The sequence below is a fragment of the Balaenoptera physalus genome, assembly GCF_965194825.1.
Source record: "Balaenoptera physalus genome assembly, chromosome: Y".
Taxonomy (NCBI): domain Eukaryota; kingdom Metazoa; phylum Chordata; class Mammalia; order Artiodactyla; family Balaenopteridae; genus Balaenoptera; species Balaenoptera physalus.
Genome location: NC_138904.1, coordinates 7,120,329 through 7,140,479, shown reverse-complemented (window position 1 = coordinate 7,140,479; position 20,151 = coordinate 7,120,329). Strand labels below are relative to the sequence as shown.

Below are 20,151 nucleotides of genomic sequence, written 5' to 3'. Positions count from 1 at the left end.
GGCCCGGAAGTGGCTTTGATAAAGATGACAGCTGGCACTTGGCACGTGACCTGCTCGCAATCCAAAGCCATAAAGCTCTAACTGTGCCGCTCAGACACAGCTCAACTCTGTATGTGTATCATTCACGGACCTTCCTCTCTCAGCCAGGGGTTTCTGGTCTTGGCCGTGCAGGCTGGTAAGCAACTGCCACCACATCCTACATACGCACACACAGACCAGCATGCCTGTGCTCCCTCAGAGCCACCGACACTCTTGTTCAGGGCTAGCAGCACTCAGCTTGCAGCCAAATGAAATAAAACCCCCTTATGTAAGGCTCTCAAAAGCAAGCATTTAAATTGGTCATCTCTGGGACAGAATCTTCAATTTTGAGGTTGGTGTTTAATTTGAGCAGCACGCCAACTCCCAGAGATCCTCAAGGAACAGAAAAACATGCACTCAGCGACCCTACTGTGTACAAATTTGCTTCCATTCTTCCATCAGCCCTTTTATAATAAGGTCACACCCCAGTTCCTGCAGTGACCTACACTTCCCCCTCCTGCCCTCCTCACGGATGAGGGTCCAGAGGACAGTATGTATTTCACCTAAATTCCACCCTCACTGCAGTGACACTGGACACACTTGAGAATCAGGGCACATGACAGTGTAATACTGCTGCCATTCCGTTCTTTCAGATGCTCTGATCCCCTCTTGGGGAGCCAACCGACTTGATTTCTATTTTAAAGCTCAAAATTAAGTGATTAAATAAGGCCAATTGAGAAAGGCTTGCCCTAGTCCTTTGACTAACAATCCTTCCAGACAATGTGGATTTCCAGACCCAGCAACCCAGCTGCACCCTTGACGTTAAAGCATCCCTTCAGTTGGCCGTTCTGGATAAAGCACGTCATTCAAGCCCACTACCCTGGGTTTCTCGTTCTGTGAACATAAAGAACTTTACTGTACGGAAAACACAGCAGCTGTTTTAAGAACCAAAAATGCCACGATGGCGTTCAGAGGGCCCCCGCCCTGGGGATGCTTCTCCCGCCGGCAGTGGTGTAGGGCTGAGGGCTTGGTCCTGGGTACGCTGGAAATTGAACCCGCTTAGTGGTCACTTCAGGTCTGGCGGAAACCAGACACCCAAGCACTTTTAACCTAGCACTCACCCACCATAATGCAGCCCACCCCAAGACGCCTTCTTAGTAACCCCAAGTCCAGGAGTCTCCTACCTTGGGGTGGGGCATCCCTCCTCGGCCTGGACTGAGGAAGAGAGTTCTCTGCGCTCACCGGGGTCCTCTGTTTGCCGTCGCGCTTCCACAGACGCTTCCTGCCAAGGGTGGCACAACGAGACACCCGGTCATCAAGCTGCCGCCTCCGAGACCTCTGTGATCACGAACCCTTCATTGTGGGTTCGCCCTGTGAGCCCGCACCACGAAGGCAGTGACACCGCCTGCCGTCAGCCAGCCACGGGACTCACGAGCCCGGCTCTCCAGAGCGTCTCATCGAAATGACTCAACAAGACCGTGCGTCCCCTTTGGCTCTGGGCAGGAAGCAGAACTCCTACGTGAGGGTCATAAACCTGTGTGACACACTGGCCCCAAAACCCTAATCAAATCAAACCCAGCTGGTCACGGCTCCCTGCAGCGAATCCTCAAGCCCCGGGACCTGGAGTCTGGGAGCCTCGTTTCTTGACCGAGCAAGCATGGAATTCTCAGAGGTCACACTGCACGGGGCATGGGCACACAGTCGCGGTGTTTGCAGGCCTTTCTGCACCAGGGGGCCACACAGAAACCTGCACCTCTCTTCACATGCGGACGTTCATTATTGTGTAACAAACCGATGACTGGTTCTTCTTAAAAGAACCTCCATCTGATGCTGCAGGAAATCTTTTCTTTGAAACGTACAAATGCAGATGGAAGGGGGAGAAAAAGCAGAGAGAGTGGGAGAGGAAGACTGACTATGGACTTTGAAGTATGGATACATATATGTAGCTTTTTAGAAAGCTTCCCATCACTTTTCACCATCAAAACTCCTACTTTAAAAAAAAGTGAAATAGTCTAACGCTCTGCATTTTCAATTACATTTGCCCCAGAACAATCTTTAAAAATATTTGACCAAAAAAAAGGACTAAGAAGAATACTAATAGCATCAAGTGACATCAATGTTTGAAAACTATCTATCATGTGTTGTCTTAAGCCTTGCTATAAAGCACCCCTTGTAATTTCAGAGGAGAGCTTGCCATTTTCTATCATTTCCCCCAATTTCTTCCCTTTGTATTAAGGGCAAGCTAATCAAAGGGAAAGACCGCTTCAGCGAGAGCTGACGATGAGGCTGGGAACTCGAGATGTGCGTGAAAACAGGGCACTCGCAACCGTCATGAGTGTATCGACTGTGTCCCCAGGTGCCGACACTAGAAAAGCTGGTGCACGTAAACGCTCAGAAAGCTGGACACAAGTCACAGGAGCTGATACTAGAGAAGCTGGTGCACGTAAACGCTCAGACAGCTGGACACAAGTCACAGGAGCTGATACTAGAAAAGCTGGTGCACGGAAACGTTCAGACAGCTGGACACAAGTCACAACGGCAATGCGCCATGATATTCCGGGGCTGTCCTATACGTGCCTTAAGATGGGACTGGGATGGCTCCGTCCTGGCTCCCCGCAGGACACTTACCTGCTTGTAGAGGTCGGTCGAGGGCGACGACCGGGACCTTCCGTGGATGTACCGCGGCCTCTCGTGTTGGTCCAGACCCACATCCAGGATGTCGTCTGCCGAGTGGTACCTCCCAGAACTCCTGGCTTCCGGGGCTTTCCTCTGTTCCCTCCACGAGGCTTGATACTCCGCAAAGGTTCCCAGCCTCTGAGGCGGGTCTGATCTCCCCACCTTTCCCTCCTTTCCGGGGCCCGCTGTCCAAGGCCTCTCTGGCTTCTCCTTGGGGAACCCACAGGGTGCGGGCCTCAGCCCCGGCCGCTGGCCTACGGGCTTGCTGGTTTCCTCAAAAAACTTCCACCTGTCGGCAAAGGTGCGCGCGGCCTCGTCGGGAGGTGCGGGGCGCTGGCGCGGGCGGTCATCCCCCGCGAGCCCCACCGCGTTCATCTTCTCGGGCTCGGAGTAGGACTTCAGTTTCTGCTCGGCCGTGAAGCGCCTCCGGCCTGCGATGCGCGGGGCGTGCAGCGCGCCGCCGGCGCTCGAGGGCAGCCTGGCCGGGGCCGCCTCCCAGACGCGAGGGAGGGTGTCGGGGTCCAACGGGCAGGGCTCCAGGTCGCGGCGCCTAAACGACGTGGCCCTCAGGACGCGGGCCTGCGCCTCCTTCAGGTGGTCCTTGTAGGTGCTGGAGAAGGCGGCTTCCGGGGCGCCCCCTGCCGGCTGCACCCCCCAGCCGTGCGCCTCTGCCTCGGCCTCCTCCTCCTCCGCAGCGCCGGCCAGGGTTGCCGTGCTCCGGCTCTTCTGCAGCCTGGCCCGCCGCAGCTGGATCTCGTTCCTCAGGGTGGTGGCGAAGCGGTCGCTCCTCCGCAAGGGTTTGCCCGCCGGGGCCTCGGGCGGCGGCCTCTCCGGGGCGCCCTCGTGGCCGGCCTCGGGCCGGCGCGCCCCTTCCTGGGTCAGCGAGTGCAGCATGGGCGTCTGCAGGGGGCAGATCTCGCCGCCCCCGTGGGCCCACGCGAAGCCGCCCGCGCCCCTCTTCACACTGGCTGTTTCCACGAGGCCGGCCCCGGGCGGTTCCTCGGCGCCCTCGCAGTGGCCCCCGGCCTCCCTGTCCGCCGGCGCCACCCTCCCCCTTGGCCGGGCGCCCGGGGGCCCCTCGAGCCGGGGCGGGTGGCAGCGGGGCTGCGCGGCCGGGGCGCCCCCCTGCGGGCCGCGTCTGGAGGTCACGCAGTAGTAGCGGCTCTGGGCGCCGCAGTCCCCCTTCCGGTCGCCAGCGCTGGGCCGCCCCGCCGGAGCGGGGCTGTCACCCGGGAAGCGCTCGGCAGGCGGCTGCTCCCTGAGCCACGTGGCGGCACCGGGCCCCTCGAGAAAGAAGGGGCTCTCGTCGCTGGAATGGCGCGGGTGCTGGCACGCGGGCGGAGGCTGCGGGCAGCGCACGTCCGTGCTGGACAGGGAGGCCTGGAGCCGGCCGGGGGCCCCCGGGAGGGCCCTGGCCCCGCCGTCGCAGGGCGGCCCCCCGCAGTCCAGCGGCACAGCCGGCGCACAGCCCGAGCTCCCGGCCCTCCTCCCGTCGCCCAGGCGCGCTGGTCTCTGCGGCTGATCGGCCACTTCCGGTCTCCAGTCACTGTGGGACTGAGCGCGGGTCAGGCCCGGAGGGCACTGCGTGGTGGCCGCCTCGGAGAACGGAGGGCCCTGGGTCTTCTCGTGGCTCTTGGTGGCAGCAAAGCTGTCGCTGCGGAGAGGAGGAGGGGGCGGAGGAGGGGACGAAGAGGCCTTTTTCTTATCGGGAACATACCAGACTGGCCCAAAACTGGACCTCCCGGAAGCAGCTAGCTTGGGCTCAGGACTGTCCTCGGGCCTGGGGCTCCTGCTGCTGTCACAGGGGACCCTGGGGGGGACGCACCCGAGCCTCTCGTCCACACACTGAGGGTCGCCGGCAGCCAGGCCCTGCCGGTCGCTGCCTCCGGCCGAGGCCTCCCAAAGGCCCACTTTGTAGAGAATGTTCTCGGCAGAGGACGCATCCGCCTTGGGCAGGGTGTGGTCGGGCGTGCTGGAGCTGGTGGAGAAGGAGCCGTAAGCGGAGTCGCGCGTGTTCGGGCCGCCTAGGTGGTCGATGCTGCTGTTGGACCTGGCGGCCGAGAGGCGCCCGGAGGGGGAGGACCGGGCAGGCTGGCCCAGGCTGTCCACGCTCCCCAGGGAGCTGAAGTGCTCAGAGGTGCGCTGCAGATTTGTCTGCTCCCACACGCCGCTCGACAGGTCCTGGGAGGAGGAGCTAGGAAACGAGAACCACAGGCAACAGGGTGCTTTAGAGTCAAGTTGCAGCAAAGGGCAAGACGAGACAATGCAGGTAGGAGCGGCTGGCCCTGGGCAGAGAGCAGCCACTCTTCCTGGAGCGAGATCCCTGGGTGCGGCGCATCTAAGTTCTCCCGTTTCAAAGAGCAGCTTTCCGAGGGCAGGCTGAAAGGACCGAGTCCTACCCACAGGATGCCTGCCCCCAAACAGAAAACCTTCCACGCTGCAGTACATCTCTCAGCTCTACACCCACAGGCTGGACCACGTCCAGAGCAGGCAGCAGCAGGCAAAGCCCCTGTGAACACCTTTATCCTCAACCACTGGTTAAGTATCGCAGATAGCAAACCGCAGCCCATGAGCTGAGAATGGCTTTTAGACTTTTTTAATGGGGGCGGGGCGGGGCACGGAATCAAAAGAGTACTTCCTGATGCGTGAAAAGGATATGAAATTCAGATTTCAGTGCTCATAACTAGAGTTTGACGGGAACTCGGTAACGGCTGTGTGCTTTGCTCCCAAGGGCAGAGCTGAGCAGCTGCCACGGACACTGGCCCCCCAGCCTGAGATATCAATCCTATCTGGCCCCTTGCAAGATGATTTTGTGGACCCCTGGTTGAGTGCAGGAAATGATTCATACTATGGACTGCTAACACAAAGAAAGCCATCAAAAGACAATGATCTTCAACTTAGAAAGGCAAGTTCAGAGATAACATGACTTTTCCAAACCCAGATATTAAATCACAGGCATACCTCATTTTGAAATGAGGTATGCCTGTGATTTAATGAAAGCTCAGATGATGATTAGCATTTTTTAGCAATAAAGTATCTTAAGACTAAGGTATGTACTTTTTTTTAGACATAGTGCTACTGCACACTTAAAGCTCTCAATAATGAAACTATTTATCCAGGCATGTTAAGTGCTCTCATTAAAGCTCAACAAAGCTGGAACATTCACGCTTCAGGAAAAAAACTGGCTGCTTGAGGTTCGAGGAGAACCAGGATGAGAAAGAGAAACTGTGACCCGGGCAAGGACACAAAAGTGTGAGCTAGCTAAGGCATATGAGGGAGGCAATGACCATTCCACGCCACGTCTTCAGAGGACAGACCAGGTACCCTTCGCAGAAACGGGGCATGCTCTTCTCTGTCCTCCCATCAGTATTCCTGAGTGGGTTTTCCCAGGAGATCCCAAGTCCAAGCAGATACAAACAAAGCTAAGCACTTCTTCCACAGGGCGTATGTGTTTCTTTAATCAAGAAACTGCCAAATGCACTTAATGAAATATAAGGCCCACTTTTTACTTAAGTTTTACCACACGGATGGAGAATCTGGTTTTTCAAAAATACCCTGGACTTCAACTATTGTAATCTCTTACGGCTTGAAACAGGTAATACTGTATTTAAGACCTATTTCCTTCACAGCAGACCAGTATTTACTAACAGCCAAAACCTGATTTTGAAATGGTTATGTTAGCTCCAAACACACACACATACAGACGCACACAGTCATGCATACCACAAATAGGTGCACACGCAGAGATACACACACATACCCAGATACACACACAGAGGTACACACACACACTCACACATGCACCTGTGTACCCACCCCACAGCCACACTACTGCTGTTACCATCCTCCTTCTAACAGACCAGTGAGGACACTGGCCACTAACCTCAGGCGACTGGTCAGCTCCATGTGACCAGGAGGAGCAACTCCAAGCCAAATACCCCCATGGTGTGGTCCCATGTTTGCCTTGCATTAGCCCTTCTGACCCCAAAATGTGGGCTCCAGAGAAGCCAGGTTGAGCAGCGCCCCCCCTTCCACCAGCTCACCATTCTAACGTCCTCTGTCTCACAGTCACCAAGAAACCACTGGGCCTGGCACACGGGCTGTGAAGCCCCCTGGTTTCCCCTGTACCTCCACACAGCAACCTGGGGGCTGGGGAGAGAGTGCTGGTGTTTAACAGAATTTCCTGGGGAGCTTTGGCCAAAAAGCCTGCCCGGCAATAAGTAATGTGGTGGCTGTGGACACACGGGTGACGTGGACAGCCATCCCACTCGGCTGGCCCAAAGGGGTTCAGCCAGAAAGGGAAGGCTCCAGGCTCCTGATTCATCAGCTGGAGAACATAAGTGAGGAAGCACACTTGCTTGTCCTTTCTCGTGGTGTTTTATTTTTTGCTTTCAAGCATTATACACCTGCCTACTCAGTGAAAAAATTTATAGTCCTACCAGTAATGGTGTGTCCACGGCCTTTTCTCATCAGAAAAAGAACATCATTCTGAGGTCAAGAAAGACGCTATTTAAAACACAACAATCCAAAATCTATGGGACACAGCAAAAGCAGTTCTAAGAGGGATGTTTAGAGCAATACAAGCTTACCTCAGGAAACAAACAAACAAACAACTCAAACAACCTAACCTTATATCTAAAGGAACTAGAAAAAGAACAAACAAAGCCCAAAGTTAGTAGCAGAAAAGAAATCATGAAGATTGGAGCAGAAATAAATGAAATACAGACTAAAAAACCATTAACAAAGATCAATAAAACTAAAAGCTGATTCTTCGAAAAGGTAAACAAAATTGATAAATCTTTAGCCAGACGCATCAAGAAAAAAAGAGGGCCCCAAATCAATAAAATCAGAAATGAAAAAAGTTATAACTGATACCACAAAAACACAACCTAGAAGAAATGGACAAATTTCTAGGAAAGTACAATCTCCCAAGAACGAACCAGAAAGTAGAAAATACGAACAAACCAATTACCAGTAATGAAACTCAATCTAAAATAAATAAATAAATAACTCTCAACAAACAAAAGTCCAGGACCAGATGGCTTCATCTGGTGAACTAATGCCTTTCCTTCTCAAACTATTCTAAAAATTGCGAAGGAAGGAATGCTCTGAACTCATTCTACAGGGCCAGCATCACCTTGATACAAAAACCAGACAGAGATATCACAGAAAAATAAAATTACAGGTTAGTACCACTGATGCACATAGATGAAAAGTCCTCAACAAAATATTAGCAAACTGAATCCAAAAAATATATTAAAAGGATCATACACCATGATCAAGTGGAATTTATCCCAGGGATGCAAGGATGGTTCCATATCTACAAATCAACCAATGTGATACACCACATTAACAAATTGAAGGATGAAAACCATAAGATCATCTCAAGAGATGCAGAAAAAGGTTTTGACAAAACTCAGCATCCATTATGATAACAACTCTCAACAAAGTGGGTATAGAGGGGACGCACCTCAACATAATAAAGTCCATCTATGCCAAACCCACAGCTAACATCATACGCAACAGTGAAAAGCTGAAAGCATTTCCTCTAAGATCAGGAACAAGACAAGCATGTCCACTCTCACCACTCTTATTCAACATACTTTTTGCAAGTCTTAGCCACAGCAATCAAAGAAAAAGCAATAAAAGGAATCCAAACTGGAAAGGAAGAAGTCAAACTGTCACTGCTTGCAGATGACGTGATACTATACAGTAAGTCCCCTACATGCGAACCTTCAAGTTGAGAACTTTCAGATGGGAACATGCATGTGCCTGTCCAATCACATAAGTTAGTTCACGTGTCTGGTACGTTGTCACGTGCGTGCATCCTCTACAAGTGGCTGTGCTTCTGTGTACTGTACAGTACTGTACAGAGTACAGTAGTACAGTATCTTTATCTCAAGCTAGATCTGCAAGAGGATGATTTCATTGAACTCCTTGCTGTGTAACACGAGGAGCTTACTAATGAAGACCTGATAGAACTGGAGGCCCAGAGAAAGGACAAAGAGGAACAAGAGGAAGAAGAAGTAGCTGAAGAACCAAGGAGATTCACGATGCAGGAAATGGCAAGGGGATTTTCTTTATTTGAGGAGGCACTGTTAGTTTTTGAGGCACAGGAACCGGACACAGAACGGTACACAAAGGCTGCAGCAGCTGTTCAGAATGCAATCCAGTGCTACCGTGTCATCTATGACGAGAAAAAAAGTGTTACTACCCAGACATCACTGGATTGTTTTTTCAAGAGGGTAGATAGAATTGAATCCAGCAAGGAACCAGAACCTGTGCCATCAACGTCAGGCATGAGTGAAATTGCAGCTTGCCCTCCGTCTCCTACTGCTGACAATCCTTCAGCTCTACCATCTCCCACCTCCTCACCTTCCTGCAGTCAGTAACTCTTCTGGCCTGTTCACTTGATGCCAGCCCCTGTATGCCAGCTACTGTACTGGACTACTGTACTTTTCAAGGTACTGTATTATGAGATTAAAAATGTTTTATTTTTTGTGTTTGTTTTTTATGCATTATTTGTGTGAAAAGTATTATAAAACTCTTACTGTACAGTACTATATAGCCGACTGTGTTAGTTGGGTACCTAGGCTAACTTTGTTGGACTTAACGAACAAACTGGACTTACAAACATGCTCTCAGAACAGAACTCGTTCGGATGTAGGGGACTTCCTGTACATAGAAAATCCTAAGACGCCACCAAAAAACTATTAGAGCTCATCAAAGAATTTGGTCAAGTTGTAGGATACAAAATCAATACAAAAAAACGTGTTGCATACTAACAATGAACTATCTGACAGAGAAACTAAGGAAACAATCCCATTTACCATTGCATCAAAAAGAACTAAATACCTAGGAATAAATCTAACCAAGGAGGTAAAAGACCTATACTCAGAAAACTGTAAGACACAGATGAAGGAAACTGAAGATGACATACACAGATGGAAATATATACCATGTTCATGGACTGGAATAATACTGTTAAAATGACCATACTACCCAAGGCAATCTACAGATTCAATGCAATCCCTATCAAAATACCAAGGGCATTTTTCACAGAACAAGAATAAATAATTTTAATATTTGCATGGAAACATGAAAGACCCTGAATAGCCAAAACAATCTTGAGAAAGAAGAACAGAGCTGGACGTATCACAATCCCTGACTTCAGACTACACCACGAAGCTACAGTCATCAAACAATATGGTACTGGCACAACAACAGACACATACAACAATGAAACAGAATAGAGAGCCCAGAAGTAAACCCACACACTTGCAGTCAATTAATCCACGACAAAGGAGGCAAGAATATACAGTGGAGAAAAGACAGCCTCTTCAATAAGTGGTGCTGGGAAAACCAGACAGCTACACGTAAAAGAATGAAATTAGAACACTCCCTAACACCATACACAAAAATAAACTCAAAATGGATTAAAGACCTAAATTTAAGACCAGAAACCATAAAACTCCTAGAGGAAAACATAGGCAGAACACTCTTTGATATAAACTGTAGCAATATTTTTTTGGCTCTGTCTCCTAAGACAAAGGAAAGAAAAGCAAAAATACACAAATGGGACCTAATTAAAAGTAAAGGCTTTTTAAATTAATTAATTAATTAATTAATTATGGCTGCGTTGGTTCTTCGTTGCTGCGCACAGGCTTTCTCTAGTTGCGGTGAGCGGGGGCTACTCTTCGTTGCAGTACACGGGCTTCTTATTGTGGTGGCTTCTCCTGTTGTGGAGCACGGGCTCTAGGCACGTGGGCTTCAGCAGTTGTGGCTCGCGGGCTCTAGAGCACAGGCTCAGTAGTTGTGGCACACAGGCTTAGTTGCTCCACAGCATGTGGGATCTTCCCAGACCAGGGCTTGAACCCGTGTCCCCTGCATTGGCAGGCGGATTCTTAACCACTGTGCCACTAGGGAAGTCCCGAAAATTAAAGGCCTTTTTTTCCAGAGGAAAGGAAACCATCGACAAAATGGAAAGACAACCTACTGAATGGCAGAAAATATTTGCAAATGATATGACCAATAAGAGGTTAATATGCAAACTATATAAACAGCCCATCCAACTCAGTATCTAAAAAAACAAACCTGATTTTAAAATGTGCAGAAGACCTGAACAGACGTTTTTCCAAAGGAGACATATAGATGGCACACGGAAAGTGCTCAACATCGCTAATCAAAGAAATGCAAATCAAAACCACAATGAGGTATCACCTCACACCTGCCAGAATGGCCATCATCAAAAAGACAACAAATAACAACTGCTGGTGAGGACGTGGAGAAAAGGGAACACTTGTTCACTATTGGTGGGAATGTAAACTGGTGCAGCCACTGTGGAAAACAGTATGGAGGTTCCTCAAAAACTAAAAATAGGACTACCATATGATCTAGCAATTCCACTCCTGGGTATATACCCAAAGAAAATGAGAACACTGATTTGAAAAGATACATGCACCCAAATGTTCATAGCAGCATAATTTACAAGGAGTCAAGATATGGAAGCAACCTAAATGTCCATCAACAGATCAACAGATGAACAGATTAAGAAGATTGGTATATATTATATATATATATATATACACACACACACACTCACAATGGAATACTGCTCAGCCATAAAAAAGAATGAAATTTTGCCATTTGCATCAACATGGATGGGCCTAGAGGGGTATTATGCTTAATGAACTAAGTCAGACAGAGAAAGACAAATACTGTATGATATCAGTTATATGTGGAATCTAAAAAAATAAACAAATGAATATAACAGAACAGAAGCAGACTCATAGACATAGAGAACAAATTAGTGGTCCCCAGTGTGGAGAGGGAAGGGCGAAGGGGCAAGATAGGGGTAGGGGAGGAAGAGGTATAAACTATAAAATAAATAATCTACAAGGATATATTGTACAGCACAGAGAACGGAGCCAATACTTTATGATACCTTTAAATGGAGTATAAGCTATAGAAATTTTGCATCACTATGTTGTACACCGGAAATGAACAATATCGTAAATTAACTGTACCTCAACAAAAATTAAAATAAAGTGAGAAATGCACAATTAGGACAAGGCAGGGAAGTCATGAGCGTGGTAGAAAGTGAAACCAGCTTCCCATCCCAGCGGGAAAGGCGTGCCTACCTGGCGTGGTGCTGGCCTGGCCACGAGGGGCAGGAGCTGGTAGAGGGGAATGGAGATGCCGATGTCTCGGGGTGGCTGTCGGAGAACTTGGTGACGTGCCAGGAGTGCGGCCTCCAGCTCAGCTCATTCCTCCTGAAAAAGGATGCAGATGACTCAGGGACTTCACACCAAGGACAACTTCAGGCCAAGAAAGGAGCGAGAGGCAGAGATGATTCCTGTGTGATTCACTGCATGGCTGTCCAGTGCTTCCCATTGCATCTGGGCACCAGCGCTCTTTGTACAGGTTCGTTACCGGAGAACATCCCCGGGTGAGAATCACAGGCTCCAGAATGTGAACCAGCCCTTAGGCTTCCAAATTTATTCTAAGTAAGTACGTGAATCTTGCCCACGACCCCCGCTGCCCCATCCCCAAGACACAGCAGGATCTTCTGTCTGCCCGGTGTCAGTGCAACTTTGCAAAGGCCCTTAGCCTGTTTGAGGAGAAGGCACTGGGCTGCAGAAAAGCTTGAGCTGGGTCCCGCAGAGTTTTGACTGCATTTATTTATTCACTCACTTAACTAAGTGAACACAGCTATCCTGTAGTTAACGGGCACTGGTGGACACGTATTCCTCTGAGCCTCCCAGAGCGTCCGAAGTCATCTAAGGGCTCCTGTCATGGGAATCACCACGCCCTAAGACCAGCAGGCTCCAGTCCATTCCTGCCAGGGCTTCTGAACGTGGCAGGAGCCTTCCCTGCCCCCCTCCACCGTCCCCACCATCCGTGGGTGGCTTATTAGGTTTCTGACCACACCTGCCCAGGTGTGAAAAAGCATGTCCAGTTGGAAATCCCTGAAGCCGCCGTAGGAACATCACAGGGCCTCCAGGGGAAAGCTGCTGCATGAGCAGACCGCCCATGCTCGCCCCTCCTCCTCCTGCAATTTAAGACGGATCTAGCCTCACCAGGGACACTTTGCAGCCCAATCGAGATCGGAGAAAGGGTTCAGTTGAGCCTCTAAGTACCCGATGGGGATCAAACATTCTTCCAACAGGCAAAAACATTATAGAATATTATGCAACAACGAATATTAAAGAAAACCCAGAAAGCATTTATAACATAAACCTTCTGATGACTCAGAAACAAGGAAAAATACACGGGTGGCAAAATGTGGAATGTGTTGACCTTTTGATAGTTTCCCACGAGCTAAAGCATAAAACAGACGAATTCATCACACCACACAAGTAAAGGGATTGTAAAACCAAAACTGTACCTCATAAAGTTTCTCAAAATCCTCGTAAGGAAGGTTCTGGCCACATGAATTTCATTTTCAGATGGCTTTTTCTGTGCTATAATATCTGTAACGTCTTTCATCTTCCTTTACAGGTAATTAATGAAGGAAACAAACTAGACAAACTGCAGGCAAAGGAAAAAGAGGCTTGGAAAAGAAAACGCCTTACACTTTGTGGTAACATATTTCAACTCTGTAATTGGAATGAGTGGGGAACCAGCTGGTTTACTGGGGCAGTCGTCCTCTTTGAGAAGAGTAAATGTTTCTCCTCTTATTTTAAAGGATAATACAGGCAGACCTTGGAGATATTTCGGGTTGGGTTCCAGACCACCACAATAAAGTGAATACTGTAATAAAGCTAGTCACGTGAACTTTTTGGTTTCCCAGTGCATATAAAAGTTATGTTTACTCTATACTATAGTCTACCAAGTGTGCAATAGCATTATGCCTAAAAAAACACAATGTACATACCTTAATTTTAAAATACTTTATTGCTGAGAAACACTATTATCTGAGCCCTAGTAATAATATTAGTAACATCAAAGATCACTGATCACAGATCACAATAACAAATATGATAGTGGAAAAGTCTGAAATAGTGTGAGGATTACCAAAATGCGACACAAAGTGAGCCAGTGCCGTTGGAAAAATGGTGCCAACAAACTTGCTTGACACAGGGTTGCTACAACCTTCTATTTGTAAAAAACAAAAAAAAAAAACAACAAAAAAAAACGCAGTATCTGTGAAGCACAATTAAGTGAGGCACAACACAGCAAGGTATGTCTGTACACAGATATATGCCTCCACTTTGAGAAGACATAGTCAACAGTTAGGGTACTAACTGGAGCTTTAAAAACAAAAAAACAAAGAGAAAACACAGTGAAAAGGGTGGTACCTAGAAGCTCTAAGTGAGGAATCATGGCTCCTGGGGAGAGTGAAATTTTCCTACGTATGTGGCTCTTGTCAGGTCCTCGGACTTTCCTAGAGCACAGTGAACATATCTGGGGATCGAGGAAGGTTCAGGCGGTTTCTGTTTGTCAGCCCCTCTGATGGCTAAAACTGGATTCTGCTGATGAGAGGAGGAGGACATGTGGCTGAGGGCTGGTCCCTCCATCACAAGCCCGTGACCACGCTGGGCAGGAAAGCTCTGGGGACCGGACGCTCTGGCGCCACCTAGCGTTCCCAGATGGAACAGAAATGGCAGGGGCCGATTTAAGGCGCTCGTTTCAACAGACGATGGTGTTTCTTCCCACACAAGATAAACGCACTCCAGGTGGCTTTAAACCACCCGGGTCCCTGGAAGTCTGGGGCCGTGAGGGGTGCACAGGCCACAGGCTGTGCCGGGCAAGATGCCCCGATGTGAGGGCCTCGGAGAACTCGGACCACGTGGTACCTGGCGGTACCTGGTTAGGGGTTAAGCGCCCTGCCCCCTCAGGGGGCCACGCGTGTCGGAAGGAAACGCACACACAGCACGTATACAGCGAACCACACCCGAACCTTCCTCTCCTGGCGGGCGGGACGTCTGCTACGTCTGCTACAGCTGGACCAGTCCCCCCGCCAGACATCAAACAGGAACAGAAGGGCGAGGTGTGAAAGGAACGCCCCCTCCGCAGGCCACGCAGTCAGACGCAAGCCAGCTCGGCTGGGGAGACCAGCAAGGACGCCCCTTCCGGGAGGAAGAAGGACGGCACGGCTCAGCCCAGAGACGTCCAAGGCCACGCCTCTGTGCAAGGCAGTGTGGTCAGCGATGCCAGGGAGGAAACAGCCTGACCTGGCCGGGGTGCAGGTGCTGACCCCTCCTGTGCGTGGAGCTGCACAATCCTGCCAGCTCCGGAAACGCGACGGGGCTGATCCAGGTCACGCCCACGGGAGCCTAACAGTCGCTACCACGGGCACCCCAGTGTACAGGGAAGAAATCCTTTCCATCCAAATGGCTACTGCTGCTCGGAAATCTTACAGAACAGGCATACTGTAGAAAACATGGAGCATTTAAAAATTACAATGCGAAGAAGACAATAAAGGAGGACAACCTGTAACCTGAAGATGAACGTGGGTAACATCTCTGCATTTCTTTCCCCGCTTCAGACGGCTGAGAGCATCGTGCAGGCTTGGCGGGGCCCTTTCTCTCTGCAGCCCGCCTGGCTGGGTGAGCGTTCCTCCAGGCCACGGTCACTCTTCCAAAATGTCATTTGTAATATGGCATAATACTCCTTCCACATAAATACTGAAAAGCAATGCTGCTATTAACACCGGGTTTTCTGGCTTCCAAATCAAATTATTCGTCCTAATGAGGGTTCTCTGAAACCTTTCCCACAAGTTGCACACCAAAATTAATCTAAATTTACTTCAATTTTTAAAAATAATTTTATATGCTAGGTAGTCTTTTTTTTTTTTTTTGAAAGGAAGGGGTTTAGATCACAAATATAAAAAAATGCTGGATACCAATGAAAATTAAGGATGGATCTAGATACAGAAAATTCATTTTTAAAAAGGCATTATTAAAATCAGGGCTTCAATGAAATGTTTCTCATTCAGAGAAAGAGAATTCCCTCAAAAAAAAAAAAAAAAACAAACCACGTGAACGCCGGGTTATTTTCCTAACCTTTCCAAGTGCAGCCAACAGGCGCTGCCTCAGAAAATAAACGCAGTCCGCATGTGGTCCCCACGAGCGCGGGGGGCCTGACAGTACCAGGCCTGCAGGCTGGGAGGCCAACGGGAAGGGCCTGGCGGGACACTGTGGCGGGGGCACCACAGGGTGTGTTGGCTGCAGGCGACACTGGCAATGGGAAGAGTCCTCGGGGAAAATAAAACCAACAGAGATGCTTGGGGCATCTTAGAAGCAAGCGTCACGGTCGGGGGGGGGGGGGGGGGGCGGCAGTGGGGAGGGGCCTTCCAGATAAAGGGCAGGCTGGAAAGTTCCTCAAATGCTCCCCAGTGAGTCCTGCGGGTGAGGGGGGTGAGTTCCGGGCAAGGAGCCCCCAGAGCTTAGGGAGGGAGGCTGTGCAGAGGCCCCGAGGGACAGGCCCACAGCGGGGACAGGCCCTCCTGATACTGAGGGTGTGCCTGGGCTGGAGGAGGGCGACAACTGCAAACACCCTTTTTATTCTTTGAAAGTCAAACAAACACATAAAAAGCACAGCCCTACAGACACAAAATGTAGCCTGCCCTGAGCTGCTGCTTCCTTCCTGTTCCGGTCAAGCCTCTAGAGGATAGATGCTGACCGGCCTCTCCCTCTCCCGAGCTGCCTCTACCTCCTACCACACCAGTCTCCCTGCAACTCAGCTCTGGCAGCTCCTGCCCTCACCCCACCACCCTCAGCTGCTCCCAGCTGCCACGGAGTGAAGCCCACGCCCCCCCACCGCGGTACTGTGATCTGCTCCCCGGGCCGGGCGGCACTGGCATCGCAGGGGCACAGGCTGGGGCGGGACGCCTGTTTGCACAAGCCCTCAAGGTCATTCAGAGGCGAGCTCAGGTCTGAGACTCGCTGCTCTAGCCCCGAGCTACCCTTCCTCCCTTCCCCCATCCGCTCTGCCAGCCTCTTTAGGAGGTCCCGGCACCCCTGACTTAGGTCCACGTCTGTGTCTCAAACCTGGCTCAGCCTTCAAAGGACAGCCTGACTGCTGAGCTCTGCTCCAGCCCTCCTTCCTTCCGCCAGAGCCACCACTTATTAGAGCTTTTCCTGTCCGTGCCCATCAGCCCCCTCAGCTGCCAGCTCCCCGAGGGCAGGACCTATGGGTATGACTTCAGCCGCCTGGCTGGAGCGCTTCCAACACACATTACGAATAAAAACAGCGGTCAGACCACTCTGTGAATAGCGGAGTTCTTTTCTCCGGCACTGATCTGACAACACGATGCTGTGGGTGGTGACATCACCCTTGATAAAATGGGATAAGAGTCCAGGAGTTCCTGCCTTTATTCACGAGGAGAAAGAGGTAAAGATGAAAATTCCCAAATGACCTAAACAGCTGAAACTGATACAAGACATCAAAGCTGCATTTTAAACCAATGCCAGGGCCGAGTAGCAGCATTCACACGGGATAAAAGCATCAGGGTTCCGCCCCACGAGGCCGGGGCACCCCTTATCTGTCTCCCAGCAAGGGCAAGTGCACGCCTGTCTCGGCCTCTGGCGTTCCCCGGGTGCATTAGCAGGAAAGACCGCGTAGAAATGTCACACAATGAACGCAGGCAGAATTGGAGCAGACCCAAATGGCTTGGCTATTTTCCCGTTAACTTTTGCAAAGGGGGGTGAGGGGACTATCTCACCCAGCACTACCAGTACTAAAAACGCTTTGTCCAAACCACCCGAGGTCACGGTGCATGCCCCCAGTTTTCAGAAAGGCACCGATGCAGCCTCTTGGCTACATGTAAACAGAATGGATTTTTTGGTAAAGACACCCCAGACACTCAAATGTGCAACCATTAACATAACTAAGTACGAGTAGCCCTAAGGATTAGCAACAGAGCTGGTGAGTCTTATACGTAAGAGTATAGAAACAAAATTACGTGAAACATTCTCTGCATGCCTTAATATATTAGAAACCATCAGCGTTTCCAAACTAAATTATATCAACATCACTTGCATGCCTTCTAATGAAAAACAAAATCATAACTGTTTACCACTCTCTACTTGGCTTAGAATATGAAACATCTCACCTAGAGATTCAACTGATTAAGTTGGTTAAGCCATACACTAAATCTACATCTGAATAGAAGCAACTTTTCCCCAAATAAAACAATTCTGCTCTATGTGGCTTTTTTTCCCTCCTGATTTTATTTCATAAAAACAAGAATGGCAAAGAGCCCAAACGAGTCGGCGTCTGTCCAGGATAAACCTCTGGGTCTACTGTTTTAAGCAGAAAGTAAGCACAGTAGCAAACAGCCACAATCCCGCAAATGCTCAAAGCAGACACTTTTCCCCTGAAATTTGAACGATCAATCTCAGACCACCCTCCAAAAGCAGCACCCACCAGCATCCCCAGTAAGACAGACACCCTCTGTGGGAACACACAGTTTCTGCCCCAGGAAGAGCTCTTGGGGGGGGGCGGGGGGAGAGGGGGGAGAAAGGAGAGGAAGTGGGGAGGAGGGACAAGCAGGAGGGACACAACCTGCTGACGTCCTACCCATCCCTCTCCTCTAGCTGCTTCAGGAACACCTGCGCTCATCCACGTTGGGGCCACGCACAGAGCCGCCTGCCCTAGGACAGCTCCAAGGAGCCAGCAGCAGAGGGGAGCCCCGCACGACACTGGCTTGGGGCAGAACTCACTGCACCTCAGTGACGTCCAGAAGCCCACGCACGTGGCAAGAAACCTGCTCCTAGCAGGCATGCGTGCCGTCACTAGACCAGACACCTCCTTTCTTCAGATGTGTCGCCACGCCACCCCATGTGGCCACCCCTTACGGCCTCCTGCAGCGAACCTCCATCCTCGGGTGTTAATCTCCTCCTGAAGGCAAGCTTAGCGGACGTAAGCAGAGTCACGGAAGGGCTTAAGGCCTCCGGCAAAGAGGCAGGAAACATGCGTCAACCCTACGCATAATGTGGCTCTGGCATAAAAACTGCTCGCAGCAGTGGACGGCTCAGGAGTGATGCGAACGATGAAGTGGCAGGCCGAGTTCACTGTAAACGAGACTAATATTACCATATACGTTTGGAAGAAACACCAAAAGAGTCATTACAAGCTATACAATATAATTCATGGCCTGACAGTTAAGAGAAATTTTCCCTACGGTGCTTGAAATTCCATGTATGTTTCAGGAGCTGAACGTATGGTAACTTCCCTGTGAACGGAGGACAGTGGATGGTATCCCGGTGCTGTGCACACGGAGCTTTTAGTGAGCACTTTACAGCATCGGACAGCAACGGCCTTAACCCAGCACCGGGCGAGAAGCGTCCCCTACTTCGGCACGTCTCCCACAGCGAGGGGCTTACCGACGCCTGCGTTAATCAGGAAAAGGCCTCGAGTGACCCAGTTTCGGGTCTTAACCTTTTCCAAGCACATTTGCTTAAGCCAGCGGCATGAGCACTGCGGCCGCCCAGCAAAATAGCCCGTGGCCCTCAGGGAAATACCAGCGCCCAGAGCCATCCCACACCTGCCCATCAGGATCTCCAGGGAGGGGCCCGACCCCGGGGAAGAAAGTGCAGGCGACAAGTACACAGAGAGACAGACACAGAAGAAGAGGCTACCACATCCTCCCACACTTTCCTGCGAGCAGCACGTCCTCGGCCAAGCAGAGAGGGAAGGACAAGGTGCCGGGGAGGCACGGCCGGGCTGCGTCTGCTGGCCCCCACCCCGTTCCTCTGACTCCTGGGCAGATGCCAGGATACCACCTGGACATCTTAAAGGAGAACATGTGTGCACCAGTGCGGCTTCCTGTTACCCTTCTTTGTTTCCAGCCGACACAGCTCTGGGAGGAAGGCAGCGCTGGCTCTCACCTGTCTGGGAAAGAAACGTGGCTGGGGAGAGACAGTGATCTGGGTCCTCGTCTCCTAAGGCACCGCGCTCTCCCAGTCCCGGCTTCTAAACGGTGACAAGAGACGCGGTGCCCGTGCCCCGTGAAACCAGACGCCCCCGCCTTGTGAAGCCAGCCCGCCGCCACCCTCGCCTGGCCGCTGGGTGCCCTGCTCGCCGCACAGGCTGAAGCAAGACAAGCACACCCAGCAGCTGTCACCGGCGGGAGGGAGTCAGGATGCGACCCACGATGCCCACTTTGTTCATAAAACCACGGGTATGTGTTTTACACCGAGGCGCGTACACGCCTCTTCCCAGAACCTCCGAGAAAAACCAAGCCTGCACTGGCCACTCTGGCCCTCAGGACCCTAAGCTGTTTTCAATCTTCGTCAGAAAAGCCACCCCTTCTTAAGGTGCCTGGGCTGGGCAGGTAGTTGAGGGTTCAGGCAGCTCATTTATCATTTGGTGATCCTCAGGTAGGGCAACATTTGATATTGATGTGTTGGTGGCTCAGTCTGTGAATTAACTACAGAGTGCCTTCATAAACTAAACACCTTTTTTTTAAGAGTACATGATCCAGGGCTTCCCTGGTGGCGCAGTGGTTAA

General features: G+C 50.6%; 1 protein-coding gene across 4 annotated transcripts in view; it reads right to left on the bottom strand.

The window, feature by feature from the left end:
• LOC309653426 (protein Shroom2-like) overlaps positions 1-20,151 on the bottom strand; it is a 138,228-nt gene that overhangs the window by 49,251 nt on the left and 68,826 nt on the right. For all 4 annotated transcript variants that reach the window (XM_082448058.1, XM_082448056.1, XM_082448057.1 and 1 more), the window contains exons 3-5: positions 11,835-11,966; positions 2,647-4,888; positions 1,203-1,300 (exon numbers count right to left, since the gene is read on the bottom strand). In XM_082448058.1, coding sequence (XP_082304184.1) covers positions 1,203-1,300; positions 2,647-4,888; positions 11,835-11,966 — 2,472 coding nt within the window. The remainder of the gene's footprint in view (positions 1-1,202; positions 1,301-2,646; positions 4,889-11,834; positions 11,967-20,151) is intronic.